This window comes from Megascapheus bottae, chromosome X, assembly GCF_031878675.1.
Source record: "Megascapheus bottae isolate mThoBot1 chromosome X, mThoBot2.hap1, whole genome shotgun sequence".
Classification (NCBI taxonomy): Eukaryota; Metazoa; Chordata; class Mammalia; order Rodentia; family Geomyidae; genus Megascapheus; species Megascapheus bottae.
The window spans coordinates 7,399,806-7,416,820 of record NC_143547.1 but is presented as its reverse complement, the minus strand read 5'-3'; the positions used below and the strand labels follow the sequence as shown (position 1 = coordinate 7,416,820).

Here is a 17,015-nt window from a genome sequence, read left to right as displayed (position 1 = left end):
GAGGCCAGGGATATTCTAAGAGGCGATGATGGAAAGCAGTGAATGAAGATGGTAAAGAAACAACACCAGGGGTTGTAAACAGTCTTTGCAGCAGAGTCTGTCTGTTAAGAAGTAAAAGATTATGTGGGGTGTGATGAGTGACTATTCTCTAGTCCCACTAAGGTCAGAAAAAAAAGGAATCTCAGAAATAAAGAAGGATTAGACAATAACAAGGGCTGATAGAAGTCTTTATTGCCCTAGGGGGCCAGAATGTAAAAATCATCTGCTCATAACCCCTATAAATTTGAGGACATATTCTGAAATCCATCTGTGTGAAATAGATTAAATATAATAATTCAGGAGTAATGAATGGGCTATATACTCCAAAAGCACTCTCTTTTGTCACCATCTTCTGTGAATTTGTATTCTGTTTTCCCTGTGTGGTGCCAATAGCAAGTCTTTGTGGAAGGCACAAAGAGGAATTGCTGCTCTTAGGAGCTTACAAGTAGAGAACATTGAAATGAACGTTCTCCATTGTTATAGAAAAAGACAAAGAATTGCTCAAGACCAGAAAATTTATCTGCTAGAATATTTTACTGGGTACATTGTCTTGTCTAGCCCCTCCCCCAGTGCCAAATATACCTTAAAAATAACAACCACAAAAAGTGTAATTTAAGAAAGCCAAGGGAAAGTAGGTGATTATGTTTCCTTCTTTCCATGAACATTTTCTCTCTTTCCTTTGGTGGTACTGCAATTTGAGCTGGGAAGTCATGCTTGCTAAGCAGATAGTCTTACACTGGACCTGTGGTCCCCGCACCCCTCCGTCCCACCTTGTTCCCCAACATTTTAGCTTTTGTTATTTTGGGGATAGAATCTCATGTTTTTTGCCCAGAATCAGCCTTGGGCCATAATCCTACCTACAACCTATAGCTAAATTACAAGTTTATTGCCCTAGCTAGTCTTGAACCATGATATGTCGGGTTTCTCACAGACAGCTAGGATTATAGGTGAACCATGATATCTGGCCCCTTCAATGAAAGTTTTTTCCCCCAGCTCTTTTTTTTTGCCAGTCCTGGGCTTGAGCTCAAGGCTTGAGCATTGTCCTTGGACTTTCTTAAAGCTAGAGCTCTAGCACTTTAGCTTCAGCACCACTTCTGACTTTTTTTTTCTATGTATGTGGTACTGAGGAATTGAACCCTTCGTGCATGCTAGGCAAGCATTCTACCACAAGGCCAAACTCCTGCTCCCCCCAACTCCTTTTTATGTGATTTAGTGTCTGCATGTACTACAGAGAAAGGGCAAGAAAATGGGGGAATATTAATAGGGAAGAATGAGAACATACAAAATCAGTGCTGAAAGTTTCATCATTTGTTCTACTCCGTGTCTTCAAGAGAATTTACAGCTTTCGAACTGTTTTCTTCCTCCTGAGACTTGCTATTAAAGTTAAGAATGAATGTAAATGACATCTATATACAGACCTTATTGATCTCTGACTCTCTCAAACCAGAAATGACTCCCCAAAGTAAAGATCTCTCTTGAGGGAAGATCTCTCTTGAAAGTTCTTTTAGTCAGTATGTTTCTGCCCTAGACTGGAATCTCATTTTTTAAAAGTCCATCTTGTTTTTTAAAAGCGGGAAAAAACCAAGGTACAGTCATGTTAAATAGAGATGTTTGTTAAAGAGCTGAGAAATGAAAACATCTGTGAAATCTGTATAATTTTAAAATTATGATATTCTTAAATATATCAGTTCTAAAAGTGGCAAGGAAAAACAGGAACCTCAGAATTTAAGAGATTTGGTTTTTGTCACACTTTACAAAAAACTCTTTCATATACTTGCTTTGACTTGTGTCTAAAACAAGTTTTTACTTGTGAAGAAAACTGAGGCTAGTTAAGCTCAGGACCCGTTGTAAACAGATCCTACTCGTAAGTCCATACTTACTCAAAGATCAGGAATGAGGAATCTGTAAGCATTATCTTTGATCATACACAAAAAACAAGTACAAAAAAGATACTAACTCTTCTTTCAGTCCCTTTGAGATACATCAATAAGGAATTCATGGGTTTAATTAGAGCAGGCAATATGTTATTGGCTTTGAAAACATTTGATAAAATATCTCAATAGTTTCTTGGAACATGAATTGGAAATAACGCTATATCATGTACTTAGTCACTATAAGAAAAGAGTGATGACAAATGACAGAGACTGTTCTATATGGATTGGCTCTTATAAATTACACTCATGACTCATTTTACACCTGATGCTTCTTAACGACCTTACTAATGACTTGAAATTATAATGACACACGAATGAGAGCTGTTGGTGATTTCTAGGTAGGAGGTGTTTCAAACCAAATGATACCATATGAGCAAGCATTAGTAATGTGGGAAAGCAGACCATAATTTATAGCTGCAGTTGAATACTTTATTTTCTTAAAATTTCTTTTCTTGTTGATTATGAAATGATAATTTTTGAAGCAATGGAAAGTAAATCGATAAATAGAGGGTAAAAATACTAATCTCCTGGGGGCAACCACAGTTAACTTTCTTTCTTTCTTTCTTTCTTTCTTTCTTTCTTTCTTTCTTTCTTTCTTTCTTTCCTTCCTTCCTTCCTTCCTTCCTTCCTTCCCTTCCTTGCTTGCTTGCTTGCTTCCTTCCTTCCTGCCTTCCATCCTTCCTTCCTTCCTTCGGCTTGAATTGTGCGCCTGGGTGCTGTCCCTGAGCTCTTCAGCTCAAGGCTACCGCTCTACCACTCAGAGCTACTTGTAGTTTTCTGGTGGATAATTAGAGATAAGAGTCTCATGGACTTTGGTGTCCAGGCTGGTTTTTAGCCATAGATTCTCAGATTTCGGCTTCCTGATTAGCTAGGATTACAGGTGTGAGCTACCAAGCCCCCCACAGGTTTACATTTTAAAGTACTAACTTACAGCCCTGCTGCTGTACATTTCTTTTTTTGGCCAGTCCTGGGCTTGAGCTCAGGGCCTGACCATTATCCTTGGACTTTCTCAAGGCTAGAGTTCTACCACTTGAGCTACAGCACCACTTCCAGCTTTTTTCTATGTATGTGGTACCGAGGAATCGAACCTAGGTCTTTGTGCATGCTAGGCAAGCACTCTACCACCAGACCAAACTCTCGGCCCCTATTGCTGTATATTTTTAACTGATTGTAATTGTACCACAGACATAATTTTGTTCATACATGCAATTTATATCTTACTCATTTAATATAGAAAATCTCCTGTGATTTGTATGCATCTATTGAAAAGGTACTCTGTGTGTGTGTGTGTGTGTGTGTGTGTGTGTGTGTGTGTGTAGCCTGTGCATAATGGTGAGGTTCAGACCTAGGGTCTTGTGCATGCCAAGCATGAGCTTTACAGCTAAACTATACTACCCTCCCCCAAGGCTCTGTTTTAAGGTTCTAGATACACAGAGGAATTGGAAGGACTGGAATTTTGGTGATTGTATTGATTCCCATTGATTTTGCATTTAAATTTCCAGACTAGAAGTGACGATACTTTTTCTTTCTTGAAATTTTATTTAGTTTGAAATTTTAATCACATTTATTTTTTATTTTATTTATTTTTATGCTTTTTATTATCTTTAATAGTTGTATAAAGGAGTGTATGAGAACAATATAGCTTGATCACACTTTCTTGATAACGTAAAAATAACATAGAAAAGCAGTTTGCGGCTTACAGACTGCATCGTGGTATTCAAACTGCAAAGACATATTGAACAAAATGTACTTCATCCATCTAAACAGGATTCCAGTTCTCCCCTCCTTGTTGATCTTGAAGGAAATCTTTAAGAGCAGTTTTTGGCAAGAGGCCTGACCACTCTCAGGTATAGGATTGTTCATTCAGCTTTTCATATCAAGTATCTGTCAGTAATTTCTACGAGTTGCTTTAGAGATCTGTACCATATGAGTTTACGGTCTCATTTGGCCCCTGTTTCTTCATTGCCATGAGAGGAGTATCTGGTATAGTGATTTAGGATCTCTTCATCCGTTATTGACTAATTGCCAAGCTTTGTAGAAGATGGCTTGGGGTCATTTTCTCTGGTGGTGTGTTGCTCCAAAGAATCAAAATTTTCAATGAAAGGCTTTCTGTTCTCTGACAACCAGCTGTTTTTCACAGACACATGCCTTGTTGTTTTACCATAGTTTCCATCAGATGTTTGTTGGCATGGCTGTGCACTTGGGGGGCTCCTCAGATGGTCTTCATGCCACTCACTGGAGATACCACCTAACTGATACAATTGACCTACAAGCCCTTTGTGTTGTTGGTTCTGGGCCTCCTCAGTCCTCCTGTCTTCTTCTGCTTTTTCTTCCAGGCATTGGCTATATGGTGATGGTTATTGCATTTCACCCTTTCTTATTTTTCAGATTTATAATGCAAACACATCACTGCTGTGTAAGCATCTTTAAAATGTTGCTTCTTGCTTTCCAGTCCCCAAGCAAAGGGAGGGAATAGTTAACTTGGTGTTTTAGGAAGCTCTTGTAGTGCAACATTCTTTGGAACTAGAATTCATTTTTTTTTCTTTTTGCCAGTCCTGGGGCTTGAAGTCAGGGTCTGAGTACTCTCTTGGGCTTTCTCAAGGCTAGAGCTCTACCACTTGAGCCACAGCACCATTTCTGGCTTATTTCTATGTATATGGTACCAAAGAATTGAACCTGGGTCTTCGTGCATGCTAGGCAAGCATTTTGCCAGTAGGCCAAACTCTCTGTCCCGCTTTTTAAAAAGGCATTTTGATGTTTGATTTTTAATACAGCAAAGTTCAGTCAGAGCTTTACATACCTTTTTCATTAAATGTCCTAGAACATCAGTTATATATTATCTCTATTTCAGAAAAAGAAACTGAGTTAACGGGAGATCTTGGTAACTTTCCCAAGATCACATAGCCAGTAGATTCTGCTCCCAGAGAACATTTCCACTCCACACTGTCTCATTTTAAACTAAGCACCTAGTACCTCCAAAATGCACCACATACTCTACTTTGGCAATAACTCTCAGAACTCTATGGTGGATGTTGAATTACTGTTGGATTGAAGCAAATTGTGATATTTTGGCACCTCCAGTGTATAAGGAACCTTAGAGCAGTCAGAGATGAGCACGACACAGTCCTTGTCCTCCATGTCTTCATTCGACTTAATAGAAGTTAGTTCCAGAGAGTAGCAGCCAGAAATTCAAGGCAGAAGTGAGTGAGGACCATTAAGCTTTCTTAGACAGCTTTTGATGTAATTTTCTCCACCTTTCTTTTGTAAATTTAAGGAGCTCAGATGACTTTTTTAAAAAGCGAGTATTATTCTTTAGGAACAGATGATAAAAGTAAGTAATGCATCCTACAATATTAAAACCAGTGTCACTTAACACGAGGCAGATTTAGAGAATGGCTTTCTGGGATCAATAGGTTATCTTTTGTAGTCCTAGTAGGAGTGTTTCTGATAAGACAGAGGTATGCAGTCCTGGGCAAAGATGACTTTATTCTCTAGTTTGCCTCATTAGATGCCATTTACACTTCCTGATTATTTTGTGGGTGAATATTAAGCACCAGGGTATCAGAGCCTCATAAATAAAATTTTGCCATTGCAGTTGACATTTGTAACCAGAGAAATTCTGACCAGAAAGAAGGGTATGGTCTTGCATCACATATAATCTACTATTGGAACCATTTTTTCACTCTATTCTTATGTATTTATACAAAGAGTTTACAATTCCAGTCAGGTAATGAGTATAAATGCTTCTTGATCAATGTCATTCTTTCCATTGTCCTCCCCATTGTCTCCCTCCCACCAGTACTCTCAATTTATATAGTTCAGTTGTTATATAATGGACATTGGTTATAAAGAAACCATTTTTAAGTGTACAGCTCAATAGTCATAAGCACATTCTTATTGTTATACAAGCATTACCACTATCCACTCCAGAATGTTTCTTATCTTGCAAAACTTAAACTATACCTATGAATTTGAGTAATCTGGGTACCTCATATAAATGGAAGATTGTAGTGTAGTCAGCCAAATATACTTATGGGGTATTGATTTTAGACCCACCATAGATACCAAAATTTATAGTGCTCATCTTTTGTATATAAAAATTAGTGTAGTATTTGCACGTAATCTGTAAGCATCATCCCATACTTTAAGTCACCTCTAGATTATTTAGAATACCTAATACACTATAAATTCTATAAAAATGGTTGTTATCCTACATGGTTTAAGTAATAATGACAAGGAAAAAGGTTGTGCATGTGTATTATGTCCACAGTATTTTTTTCCTGAATATTTTAAATCTGAGTTTGACAGAATCTGTGGATACAGAACCCACAGGTATGGAGGGAGAGCTAATTCTGTCTTTTTGTGACATGCTTCTTTCAAATAACATGTTAACATATTGTATCATATTTTTCTTCCTTTTTAAGGATGAATATTCCAATGGCAGTTTTACTTGATATCAAAGCAACTAAACACAATTCAAGTCCTCTTTTCTGACTAAAACTATTTCCTTTCCCTAGTCTACCGGACAGATACCCTCATCCCCCACCAAGGGTTTTGAAGACTGGCCCTGAACTCACTATGTAGCCCAATTTGATCTCACTCACTATCCTCCTTTCTCAGTCTCCCAAGTGGGATTAGAGGCATGTATAACTCTGCCTGGTTGTAATTTTCCTTTTTTGTCTTTAGCTCAGGACATTTATGGAAACAAACACAACTAACCAACTTATTTTTAAATAAAACTTATTTTAGTACAATATTATTATCATTAAGGTGTTGTACAGAGGGGTTATCATTTTGTAAGTCGAGTAATGAATATATTTCTTTTTTTATTTTTTTGGATAACCTCTCCCTTTCCTTTACTTCCCCCCAGTTTCCACCTCCTGTTATTACCCACAAGTTGCAGTGTTCATGTTCTGCATAGTGTATACTGAATAGCATGACTGCATTCGTTTGCTCTTCCTTCCTCCCCACTTCTGAGCCCGCTTTTCGCACCCCCTAAAGAGATAAAATCCCCAATGGCAAAAACAAACACCACCACCACCAATTTACTTTTGATTTGTTAGAATAGAAAGATGCTTTTTTGTGTCAAGAGCTTCCCATGTGTGTTCTGTTGTAAAAATATGTTTCCGTTTCCAAATGGTAGATTGTTGCAACACAAAGCGCTGTGTTCAAAATTATTGCAGGCTTTTTTTCTCACTAAATGTTTCTACACTAGCATCAATATTCTGAAAAACACATATCTATGTGAGCCTGACCATTAAGATAAATTTTCCACAGTACTTTCCTGAGCCACTGGCTCATCTCTTTGTCTCATTGAAGTATGAACTTGATGTTGATTTTTTTAATAACAAAAGATTAAGATTTTTTATTGAAATCAGCAAGGAATATTTTGGGATGCTCAAATGACTTAATCTTTATTTTTTTTCTTTTTTTTATTATTCTGATGTTGATTTTTTTTCACATGGTTTCCACTCATTGGCTGTGTGGCATGCATCTATATAGAATCAAGAGCATAACAGAATTGGAAATTTTTCTGCCATGTTCAGACCAATTTACAATCTGGGATTTATGCCTATGGTGATTATGCACTTTCGACAAAGTAGGCAATCTAGATGTTGCTCAAATATCTTTTGTACATCCACCATTTTACCACCTTAGTTGAATTATGTCTACCTTCCCTCTGTCTCCTGGACTTTCTCATAGCATTTTCTTTCTTGTTAATTCCTTATCTGTCTTAAAGTCATAAATTGAATCATGTCATACCACTGCTTACTTTTCATGATTACCAGATGCTTTGGAGATAAAGCATAAGCCACTATAACATTGGTCCTAATTTGCCTTACTGGCCTCAAACCTCCATTTCATGCTAGAAAGAGTTGATTCACTGTGCATATTCTTTTTTTAAAAAATTTGTTATTTATTGTAAAGGTGATGTACAGAGGAGTTACGGTTACATAAGGAAGGTAATGACTTGCTTCCTTTCTTTTCTTTTAGTTTCTTTTCATTTCTTTCTTTGCCAGTCCTGGGGCTTGAATACAGGACCTGGGCACTGTCCTTGGGCTTTCTCAAGATTAAAGTTCTACCATTTGAGCCACTTGAGTACCATTTCCAGCTTTTTCTATGTATGTGGTACAGAGGAATTGAACCTGGGTCTCCATACATCCTAGGCAAGCACTGTACCACTAGGCCATCTCCCGGCCCCATGAGTACATTTCTTTTTTTTTTTTTTTGCCAGTCCTGGGCTTGAGCTCAGGGCCTGAGCACTGTCCTTGGACTTTCTCAAGGCTAGAGCTCTACCACTTGAGCCTCAGCACCACTTCCGGCTTTTTTCTATGTATGTGGTACCAAGGAATCGAACCCGGGTCTTCGTGCATGCTAGGCAAGCACTTTAACCACTAGGCCAAACTCCCGGCCGCCATGAGTACATTTCTTGTTGAACATTATTACCCCCTCCCTGATTTTTCTCCCACTTTCCCTCCCCACCCACCCCTCTAAGTTAAAAGATAAATGTATATATAAGATACAAGGTATCAAAATAAAAAACAGTGACAACATGGAATAAACAAAAGTATGTGTGGGGGAAATGAAATATAAATATTATCACACAGTACATTGAAAAACTTTTGTTTCCATATCTTGGAGGTCATTTCAATTAGCATCATTTTATATGGTCATATGTACATAGCTATTGAGCTGTTTTGATCCTGTGCTGGGACTATCCTACACGTATACTAATTATTACCAATGAGGGAAACCATGGAGCCTATGTTCCTTTCGATCTGGCTTACTTCACTTAATTTGATTTTTTCCATGTCTTTCTATTTCCTTACACATGGGGTGATGTCATCTTCCTGATGGAAGCATAGAAAATGTGTATATACCACATTTTCTTGATCCATCCATTCATTCACTGGGGTCATCTGCGTTGGTTCCATATTTTAGCTATGGTAAATAATCTCGGTGCATATTTTTATTCTTTGTTTGGAGACAAATTCTTGCTGTATAGCCTTGAATCATCCTGCTACAGACATCCATATGCTACAATTACACATGCACATCAATCTGCCTAGCTCTTGCATATATTCTTGCCTTGATTTGGTGTCCCTCCTCCCTCCAGCTACTGTACCCTTTCTGTCATTCTTTATTTGGTCAAGTGTTATTCATCTTTAAGAAGTTAGCCCAAGCCTCATCACTGCCATCAGTAAGGCTCCATGTAGATTGGTTATGAGGTTCTTTCTCCTCTTCTGTACTCAGCTGTATTATAGTGTTTATCCCTGTACTTGGTGCTATTCTATTAATGAGTCTGTTTTTGATTATAATTTTGAGCTCATTAAGCATTAAACACTCTGGCTTTCTCTTACACATATGCACAATCCAGTATAGAAGGCCAAATGGTTAAATGAATGGCTACATGGGTGAATGAATGAGTGAGTCACTGAAGCAAGTCTTCGTTTTAGATGTCTAAGGGAAAGCCAAATGAAAGATGACTTTGCCCTCAGGTGTCTCTTACATGTAAAAATGCCATGAGCTGGTATGGATAGTATGTCAGGAGAAAGCATTGCTGAAAGCTGGAATCTTTAATGGACTATATGTATAAATGGACTCACTCACATATAGCGGGGTAGGAGGAACCATCTATAATGTGCTTAAGTAAACAATGAAACATACTGTCATCCTGCAGAGTGTCTTTGTGTGTAAAATTGATTTTACACAGTTATTGTATGGGAAAATTGATCTAACTTTGTACAGAATATTTGTTCTTAAAGCAGTGGGTAAATCACACCCAAACCAGCTTATGTGTACCATGTCATCTTTTCTCCTCATTTACCCACTCTCAAATTCTCCAAATACAATTAAAATGAATACATTGTTAATCAAAAGATAAAAAGCCGATCCTTTGATAGAAGGAATATTGACAATCTCTGTTTATCTGTCATAGCAGTAGAAGTCTTTTAAAGTATAATGACAAACTGTATTTTGCCAGTGTGATCTATGAGATAGAAATTAACTTTGACTTGTTCATCTTCTGTGAGTAAGATGATTCCACAACAAAATTGAATGCAGGCTTCTGTCTTGGGAACCGTGGGGGTAAAATATTAATAGTATATTAAGTTAGTGTCAGATGTTCAGGGAGATTTGCCTTCTATGAGTTTAATATGTTTGCATGTACATGTTCCATATGATTGAGCTAATATTCAATATCTTTGATACTGAGTTTCTCCAGCTTGAATGAAAACACCTTTTTGTTGTTGGTGGTGGTGGTCATGGGGCTTGAACTCTGGGCCTGGGTGCTATTCCTGAGCTCTTCAGCTCAAGGCTAGCACCTTACCCCTGGGCCTGGACATTGTCCTTGTGCTCTTTAGCTCAAGGCTACTGCCCTACCCTTGAGCCACAACCCCACTGCTCATTTTCTAGTGGTTAATTGGAGATAAGGATCTCACAGACTTTTTAGTGCCCGGGCTGGCTTTGAACCTCGATCCTCAGATCTCAGCCTCCTGAGTAGCTAGGATTACAGGCGTGAGCTACTGCACTCGGCTTGGGAACACTTTCTAAGCCACAATAATTTACTATGCCTGCTTCTCTCCCTCCCCCTCTCTTTCTCTGTCTGTCTGTCTGTCTGTCTGTCTGTCTGTCTGTCTGTCTGTCTCTCCATAATATACAATTTCAAACTAGCATCTAGAGGACATCCTCTGTCCTGGATGATACTTTATGGTAATTAATAATTAATTAATAAGACATTGTGTGTATATGTTTAGAAATGAAAGAAAATAATCCACATGCCCATGTCAACATTGTGAACAGTGCGCTGTCACCAGTGACCAAGGTGGAATAAAGATGGTGCATGACAATAACTTAAACAGTTTGGCACCAGGAGGTAGAAAGGTCCCCCAGTTTTTCAAGGAATACATCTTTCTTTGTACCTAATGCTAGGGAAAAGATGATGTCTCTCAAGTTGCCTGCTTTACCAGCAACCACATATTGACCTCTCTCTCACTTTGTGAGGATAAGAGATTAATGAAACATCCAAGTCTTGCTCTCAAAGAGAGTTATCTACAGAGAGGAATGACAACATGGATAGTTAAACCGTCAAACCCCTCTAAGGCATCCATGGCTCTGATGAGGTCTTTAACACTGATTAGGCGAGAGGTTTTGTTTACTTGGAATTATCTCTTAAACAACAAGGAAAATGTACCACACATGAATGGCTCTCGGTCTTTTTATTATTAATTAATTAATTTATTTTTGCTGGTCCTAGGGCTTGAACTCAGGGCCTAGGCACTGTCCTACTGCTCTAGCTAGCTAGTTTTCTACCACTTGAGCCATAGCACTACTTCCAGGTTTTTTTTTGTTTGTTTGTTTGCTTGTTTTTTGTACATGTGGTACCTGGGAATTAAACCCAAGGCTTCATGCATGCTAAGCAAGCATTCTACTGCTAGGCCAGACTCCCAGCTCAATTTTATAATCAGAAAATTAGCTTTTAAATTTTCTCGTGTGTTTGTGCGTGTGTGTGTGTGTGTGTGTGTGTGTGTGTGTGTGTGTGAGTGTTTTACTAGGGACTGAACTTAAAGGTCTTTGTTCTTACTAGATTAGTGCTTTACTATTTGAATCATGCCCCCAGTCTTTGTAAATTTTATTTATTTATTTTACTTTATTTTATTGTTGGGGTGATGTACAGAGGGGTTGCAGTTACATTCCTCGGGTAGTGGGTATATTACTTCTTGAACATTGTTACCTGTTCCTGTGTTTTTCCCACTCTTAAGATTTAGTTTCCTTATAGCCAAGTTTAAAAGTAGGCTGGGAAGCATGATTCTTTGGCGAAATTGAAAATGGTATAATGTTACCAGAGGTGTTTCAAAGGTTAAACCCTGTCCCTGGGATGGAACTACAGATGTGGTTTTCTCTTTCATTGGAACATGCGTCTTACTTTTAGAGTTTTGAGTTATGTTTTACTCTGACATGGCTTCTGGTGATATCATGCAGCTAAAACGGGACCCACCTAATGCAGGTGAATTGACAGTAGTAGTTCATGTAAAGAAAAAGCCCTTCCCAGCAGGGAGTGCATAAAGCACACTCCATTGTTAGGACAATTCTTTGCATTCCTTCTCTGGCTCCAACCTGTGGGGTTCCTACAGCTCCCTGCTGAGAGCCTAGAAGACTTTCCCTAATTCCACTGGTCAAAGGTACTCATGCAGGGAGCACGGACAACTAAAAAGTCCACAGGGAGTTTTCATAGCTGTTCAGGGATCTTTCTGAGTTGTGGTAGATAAGGAAAATCTCAAAAGTGGCTGATGTGCTCGTGCACAGATAGCATTTGATCCCATTACTGTGCCCTACACCTTATAATTCTCCATATCCTGTAGATGAGCAGAATGGAAGCTTACTGTGCTCTGTTGTTGGGCACTCAATTTACCACTGTGGACAACCAGTTACCCCTCCCTCCCATAATTGTTTCCGTGTTTGTGATGATGTTTATCATTTTCCTGTATTCTTGTGTACTTTCTTGCCTTACATTGAGCAAGCATCTAATGAATCTCAAGTGATGGAATGGGAAAGAATGCTCTCAAATACTAGTGTTGTAAAAGGAATGCATCCAAGCGTCACCCTTTTATCTTGGGTTTTACCGGTTGTTTGAAAGGTCATCTCATGTGTTTGGCTTTGTGCGAGTGCATGAGTAATATCTACATGTAGTTTCTCAGGCCGTCCTCCATTTCTAGTTTGCAATGCAACTCCTTCACTCTGTTTTCCTCCTCCAAATTAAACCTGGGTGATGTGATATTGTTTGAGTCCTGTTTGATTCTTTAGAGAGGTGACTTTCAGAGGTGAATTTAAGCTTATCATTGTCCTGTAATTTAGTAACTTCTTTTTATACTCAAAGGAGTTTGCATACAAATGGGAGTAAAGTCAGAGGAGTGATTTTTATTCTATTAATTTGAGCAGGAGTCTGGTCTCACATTCCACAGTCACAAAAGAGCTAGATACATTCATCACTTGGGAACTAGATTCCCTTGGACTGAAATCCAGTGATTGTCTTTCCTGGAAGCATTAGTTTCTTCATTTTGGCATGGAAAAGGGGGCAGGGAGAGTTACTTGTTCCACTAACTGAAGTCATATGTTACTTGTCTGTTCTGATGCTATGTTACCAGATCTTGTGGTGCTAAGAGGATATATGAAAGGCCCCTCAAAAGTTTATTTAGTGCTTTTGGCAGTGAAAGCTAGAAAGAGAAGGGGCTAGTATTATTCAGTGTCTGAAGAGATGAATTTTTGGAACTATTTCCTTCTACACATTAGGTTTGCAGTGAAGATTGGGATGTAGTAAGAGAGAAAAGTGACACCAGTGTGGTGATCACTGTCTTGAAGCAGATTCATGGCCAGACATTGGAATATTCGGCTGTATATGCATATACATATCCATTCCTATATGAAGAATTGGCATCTGTTTTATTAGCACAGATATATTGGCTTAAAAGTTTTTAGCCACCACACAGAAAGGAAGAGAAAATGTTGGCTGAAGCTAGGAAGCTGGATTGAGAGTCTGTTCCTTCTGAAGTTATCTGATGAAATGGCTCTGTTTACTGACCTCTGGGAGGTGAACTGGCCACACATGTTGTCTTAGCACCCAGAAGGGTTGAGGACATGCTATTCTGTGAAGAAAGCCACCAGTGAAGAGTCTTAAGTCCTCCTCCTCTACCTGCTGTATGTGGAGAGATGTATACATGAAATTCCCCGTTGTTTTTTTTTTAATTTTTTATTGTAATTAATAGAAGGGTTACATTATATTCACCAGATAGAAGGTATATTACTTCACAAACATTGATATCCTTTCTCATGACATGGTCCCCATTTCCCTCCCCCCTCCCCCTGCTCTTTTTGATTTCCCCCCTTCCCTATCCAATTTCAAATAACCAATTAAGCACATATCAAATATATCAGATAACAAGGTGAAAAATTGTAACAAAATTTTGTCCCCCTGTTCACTGAAGTTTGCCCCATAACTGGCCTTCAGTTATATGTGACCTAGATTTGAATGTGTAGCTTACTAGCAATGATAAGTTTCTTTGTCAGTTTGAATAGACAAGGGAAGATTTTTTTGTATGTGTGTTGGGGTGGGGGGAGAGAAGACATGCTATGTTGTTTGTCTAGAATAGCGAATAGGCACCAGAGTTTTTAATCCAACACAAAGTATTTAGTCAAAATGAGTGGAACTGCTGTTGTATCTAGGTTGATAGCTCTGACACTTAAGCATGCATGAGAACCCATGGAGGGTGTGTTCCTTCTGACACTGCTGGGAACCTTACCCAGAGTTTCTGATTGAGAAAGTTTAGGGTGGGGCCTAGGTTCTAGAGAAGTCAGAAGCATCAGAATACCTGTAGCACCAGACTCTAGACTTCGTATCACTACCCGTAAAGGAGAAGGAAGGATTTAAGGTCTAGTGCCCCTACAAGATGAGCCTGATACCACGTTCACTATCAACCCAATTTTGAGATCCACAGAGGTCAGTGTATAGCATTTCTCCACGAGTGAGGAGGAAATCATGTCTTTCTGTACCAAAGTAAGTGTTGTTAAGTGGTGGTTTTTCTTGATATTTGTTAGCTTAGACAGTTTGGTAAATGGGGTCATGAGCATACTTCTATTGCTATCAAAGAAGTAGAAGTTGTTATGCCACTTATAAGGGCTTCTCCAAAAGAACACATCTGGTTTAAAGCCTCAGCCATTGCATGTCTGTTTTTATTTTTCAGGAAAGTAAACCAAGATAGGATAGGAAGTAGTGCTTGCACTTGCATTTCCTGGTTCCTTCCTTCTACTGTCAGTGATAACTGAGAGTCTAGTTGTTTTTGTTTTTCCTCCATAATGTCTTAATAGTAGTGATATTTTATTCTGGTTCCTAAAAGGAAAAGACAAGAGATTGGTAAGGATGCTGTTAAAGTATGAACAGAAATGTGAGTGAAATGATGCTTTGTGAGCTTCGGGTTTTACTGTTAATACCTGATCTTTCAAGATAATCCTAAGAACATTTATTCATCAAATTTGACCTTATAGCAGACAAACATTGAACTTTTTCTCTTCTCTGATGTTTCCTTGGAATCATAAAATGTTATTAGTTGGAGTACTTAGCAGTTGAGGGGTGGCATATTATTTGGGGTTTCATTTTTTAAAAATCCAATATAGAAAGTCTTGCAGCACTAAATAAAAATGTCACTATGTAAAATATAAAGGCTTTCTGTCACAAATGTTTTTAAAGATTCATGAAGGGCTGAAGATTTGATTTATTCTCTTTCTGTGATTTATCCATATTTAATGTTAGTTTCAACATTTGAAGCATGAAGAACCTTTTCAAAATTAAAAACTGTGGTGAATCACTTTTATTTGAAGAAAAATTCCACCATGCCAGTTTTTGAATTATGTAGCTCATTCCTCTTCATATGTTCAAGGGCGCAAAGATGTTCTGTTTTCCTATTGGCTGGAATTCTCACTGGTGAAGTCCTTCATTGTGAGGAAAGGTGATTTACTCAGCTACATGGTTGTGAGAGCTCTTTTTCTAGTATCAGAGAACACTTCTCAGGCATTAATCATGATCAAGTACAATGACAAAGGGAAAGAGCGGGAATAGCCCTTGACTCTGGACCCATCCACTTAGTTTGTTTTGATGTTTGTTTTTGTTTTTAAGATCGTGGGTAACTTATATTTTCAGGAGCTTCTCTGGGTAGAGATAATATCTTTTCTAGGATGACTTATAAACAATGAAAATATAATTATCCCCAAATGAGAGAAAGAAATGAACTCAAATCAAACTCATAGTATTTATTTATTTGCTTGGTTGTTTGTTTTATTGGTCCTGGTGCTTGAACTCAGGGACTAGGCAATGTCCCTGAGCTTTTCTGCTCAGGGCACTACCTGAGTCACAGCTTCACTTTAGGCTTTTTTGGTGTTTATTGGACATAGGAATCTCACCGGCTTTCTTGCCCAGAGTAGCTTTGAATCGTGATCCTCAAATCTCAGCCTTCTGAGTAACTAGGTTTACAAGTGTGAGCCACTGGTGCTCAGCTTCCATAGAATTTATTTAAACAATTGAATAGACATGTGGGTCTAAGGCGTGGGATCTTCTCATGGCCCTGGAGAGTTAAGAAACTGGTGGAAAGACAGCTACAGACCTTCTCTGCTTTCATGTTGGGGGCAGGGTGACCTATCCTATAGAAGAGTACATAGATGATGAGGAGTAAGGCTCAGTTGCCCTGGGCACCCTAGCCCCTCTCTGTTCTCCATATCCCTATATCCTGATACTTACTCTTGTTTGTTTCCTTCTTACCTTCATTCTTCTGTTTTGCATTTACTTGGAAGCAGCTCCACTAAATCAGCTACTTGACTCCCTAGAAAATGAACCAAACTGTAAATGTTTTCTCTGCTAACAATAATAAACCTTTTGAAACCATCAAGAAAGCAAGCATATAAAAGGTATTGAGTACCTTCAAGAATACAGCCTGTTTTATCGAGTTTCCTCTTTGTTTATCCTTGAGGATCAGGTCTATTAAAGTGTAGCCACCAAAACAAAGAGTAGTAAAAATTGAAGTGTGTGGTTTTTGGAATCAGGTTTGTCATTATTGGCTTGATTTTATTCTTCTGCTTAGTGAAGTGAACCATCTTAATGTATAAAATAACTTTTCTTTTCCTCCACAGACTATTGGGAAGAAGTTACCTCCACCTGTGACAACTGTAGACCCATCAAAAATGGAGATGGATAGCAAGACTAAGAGTGAGTTTCTTTATTTTGAAAAGAAAATCCTTATATAGATACTGGGAGTTTGGCCTAGTGATAGAGTACTTGTCTAGCATGCATGGAGACCGGGGTTCAATTCCTAAGTACCACATACATAGAAAAAGCTGGAAGTGGTGCTGTGGCTCAAGTGGTTGAGCTCCTTGAGGAAGCCCAAGAACAGTGCTCAGGCCCTGAGTTCAAGCCCCAGGATTTGCAAAAAAGAAACAGTTAAAAGAAAAAGAAAATCTTTATTTGATTGATAGATAGATAGATAGATAGATAGATAGATA

General features: G+C 38.4%; 1 protein-coding gene across 7 annotated transcripts in view; it reads left to right on the top strand.

The window, feature by feature from the left end:
- Sh3kbp1 (SH3 domain containing kinase binding protein 1) overlaps nt 1–17,015 on the top strand; it is a 320,820-nt gene that overhangs the window by 202,674 nt on the left and 101,131 nt on the right. For all 7 annotated transcript variants that reach the window (XM_090326686.1, XM_090326688.1, XM_090326683.1 and 4 more), the window contains one exon: nt 16,647–16,722. In XM_090326686.1, coding sequence (XP_090182812.1) covers nt 16,647–16,722 — 76 coding nt within the window. The remainder of the gene's footprint in view (nt 1–16,646; nt 16,723–17,015) is intronic.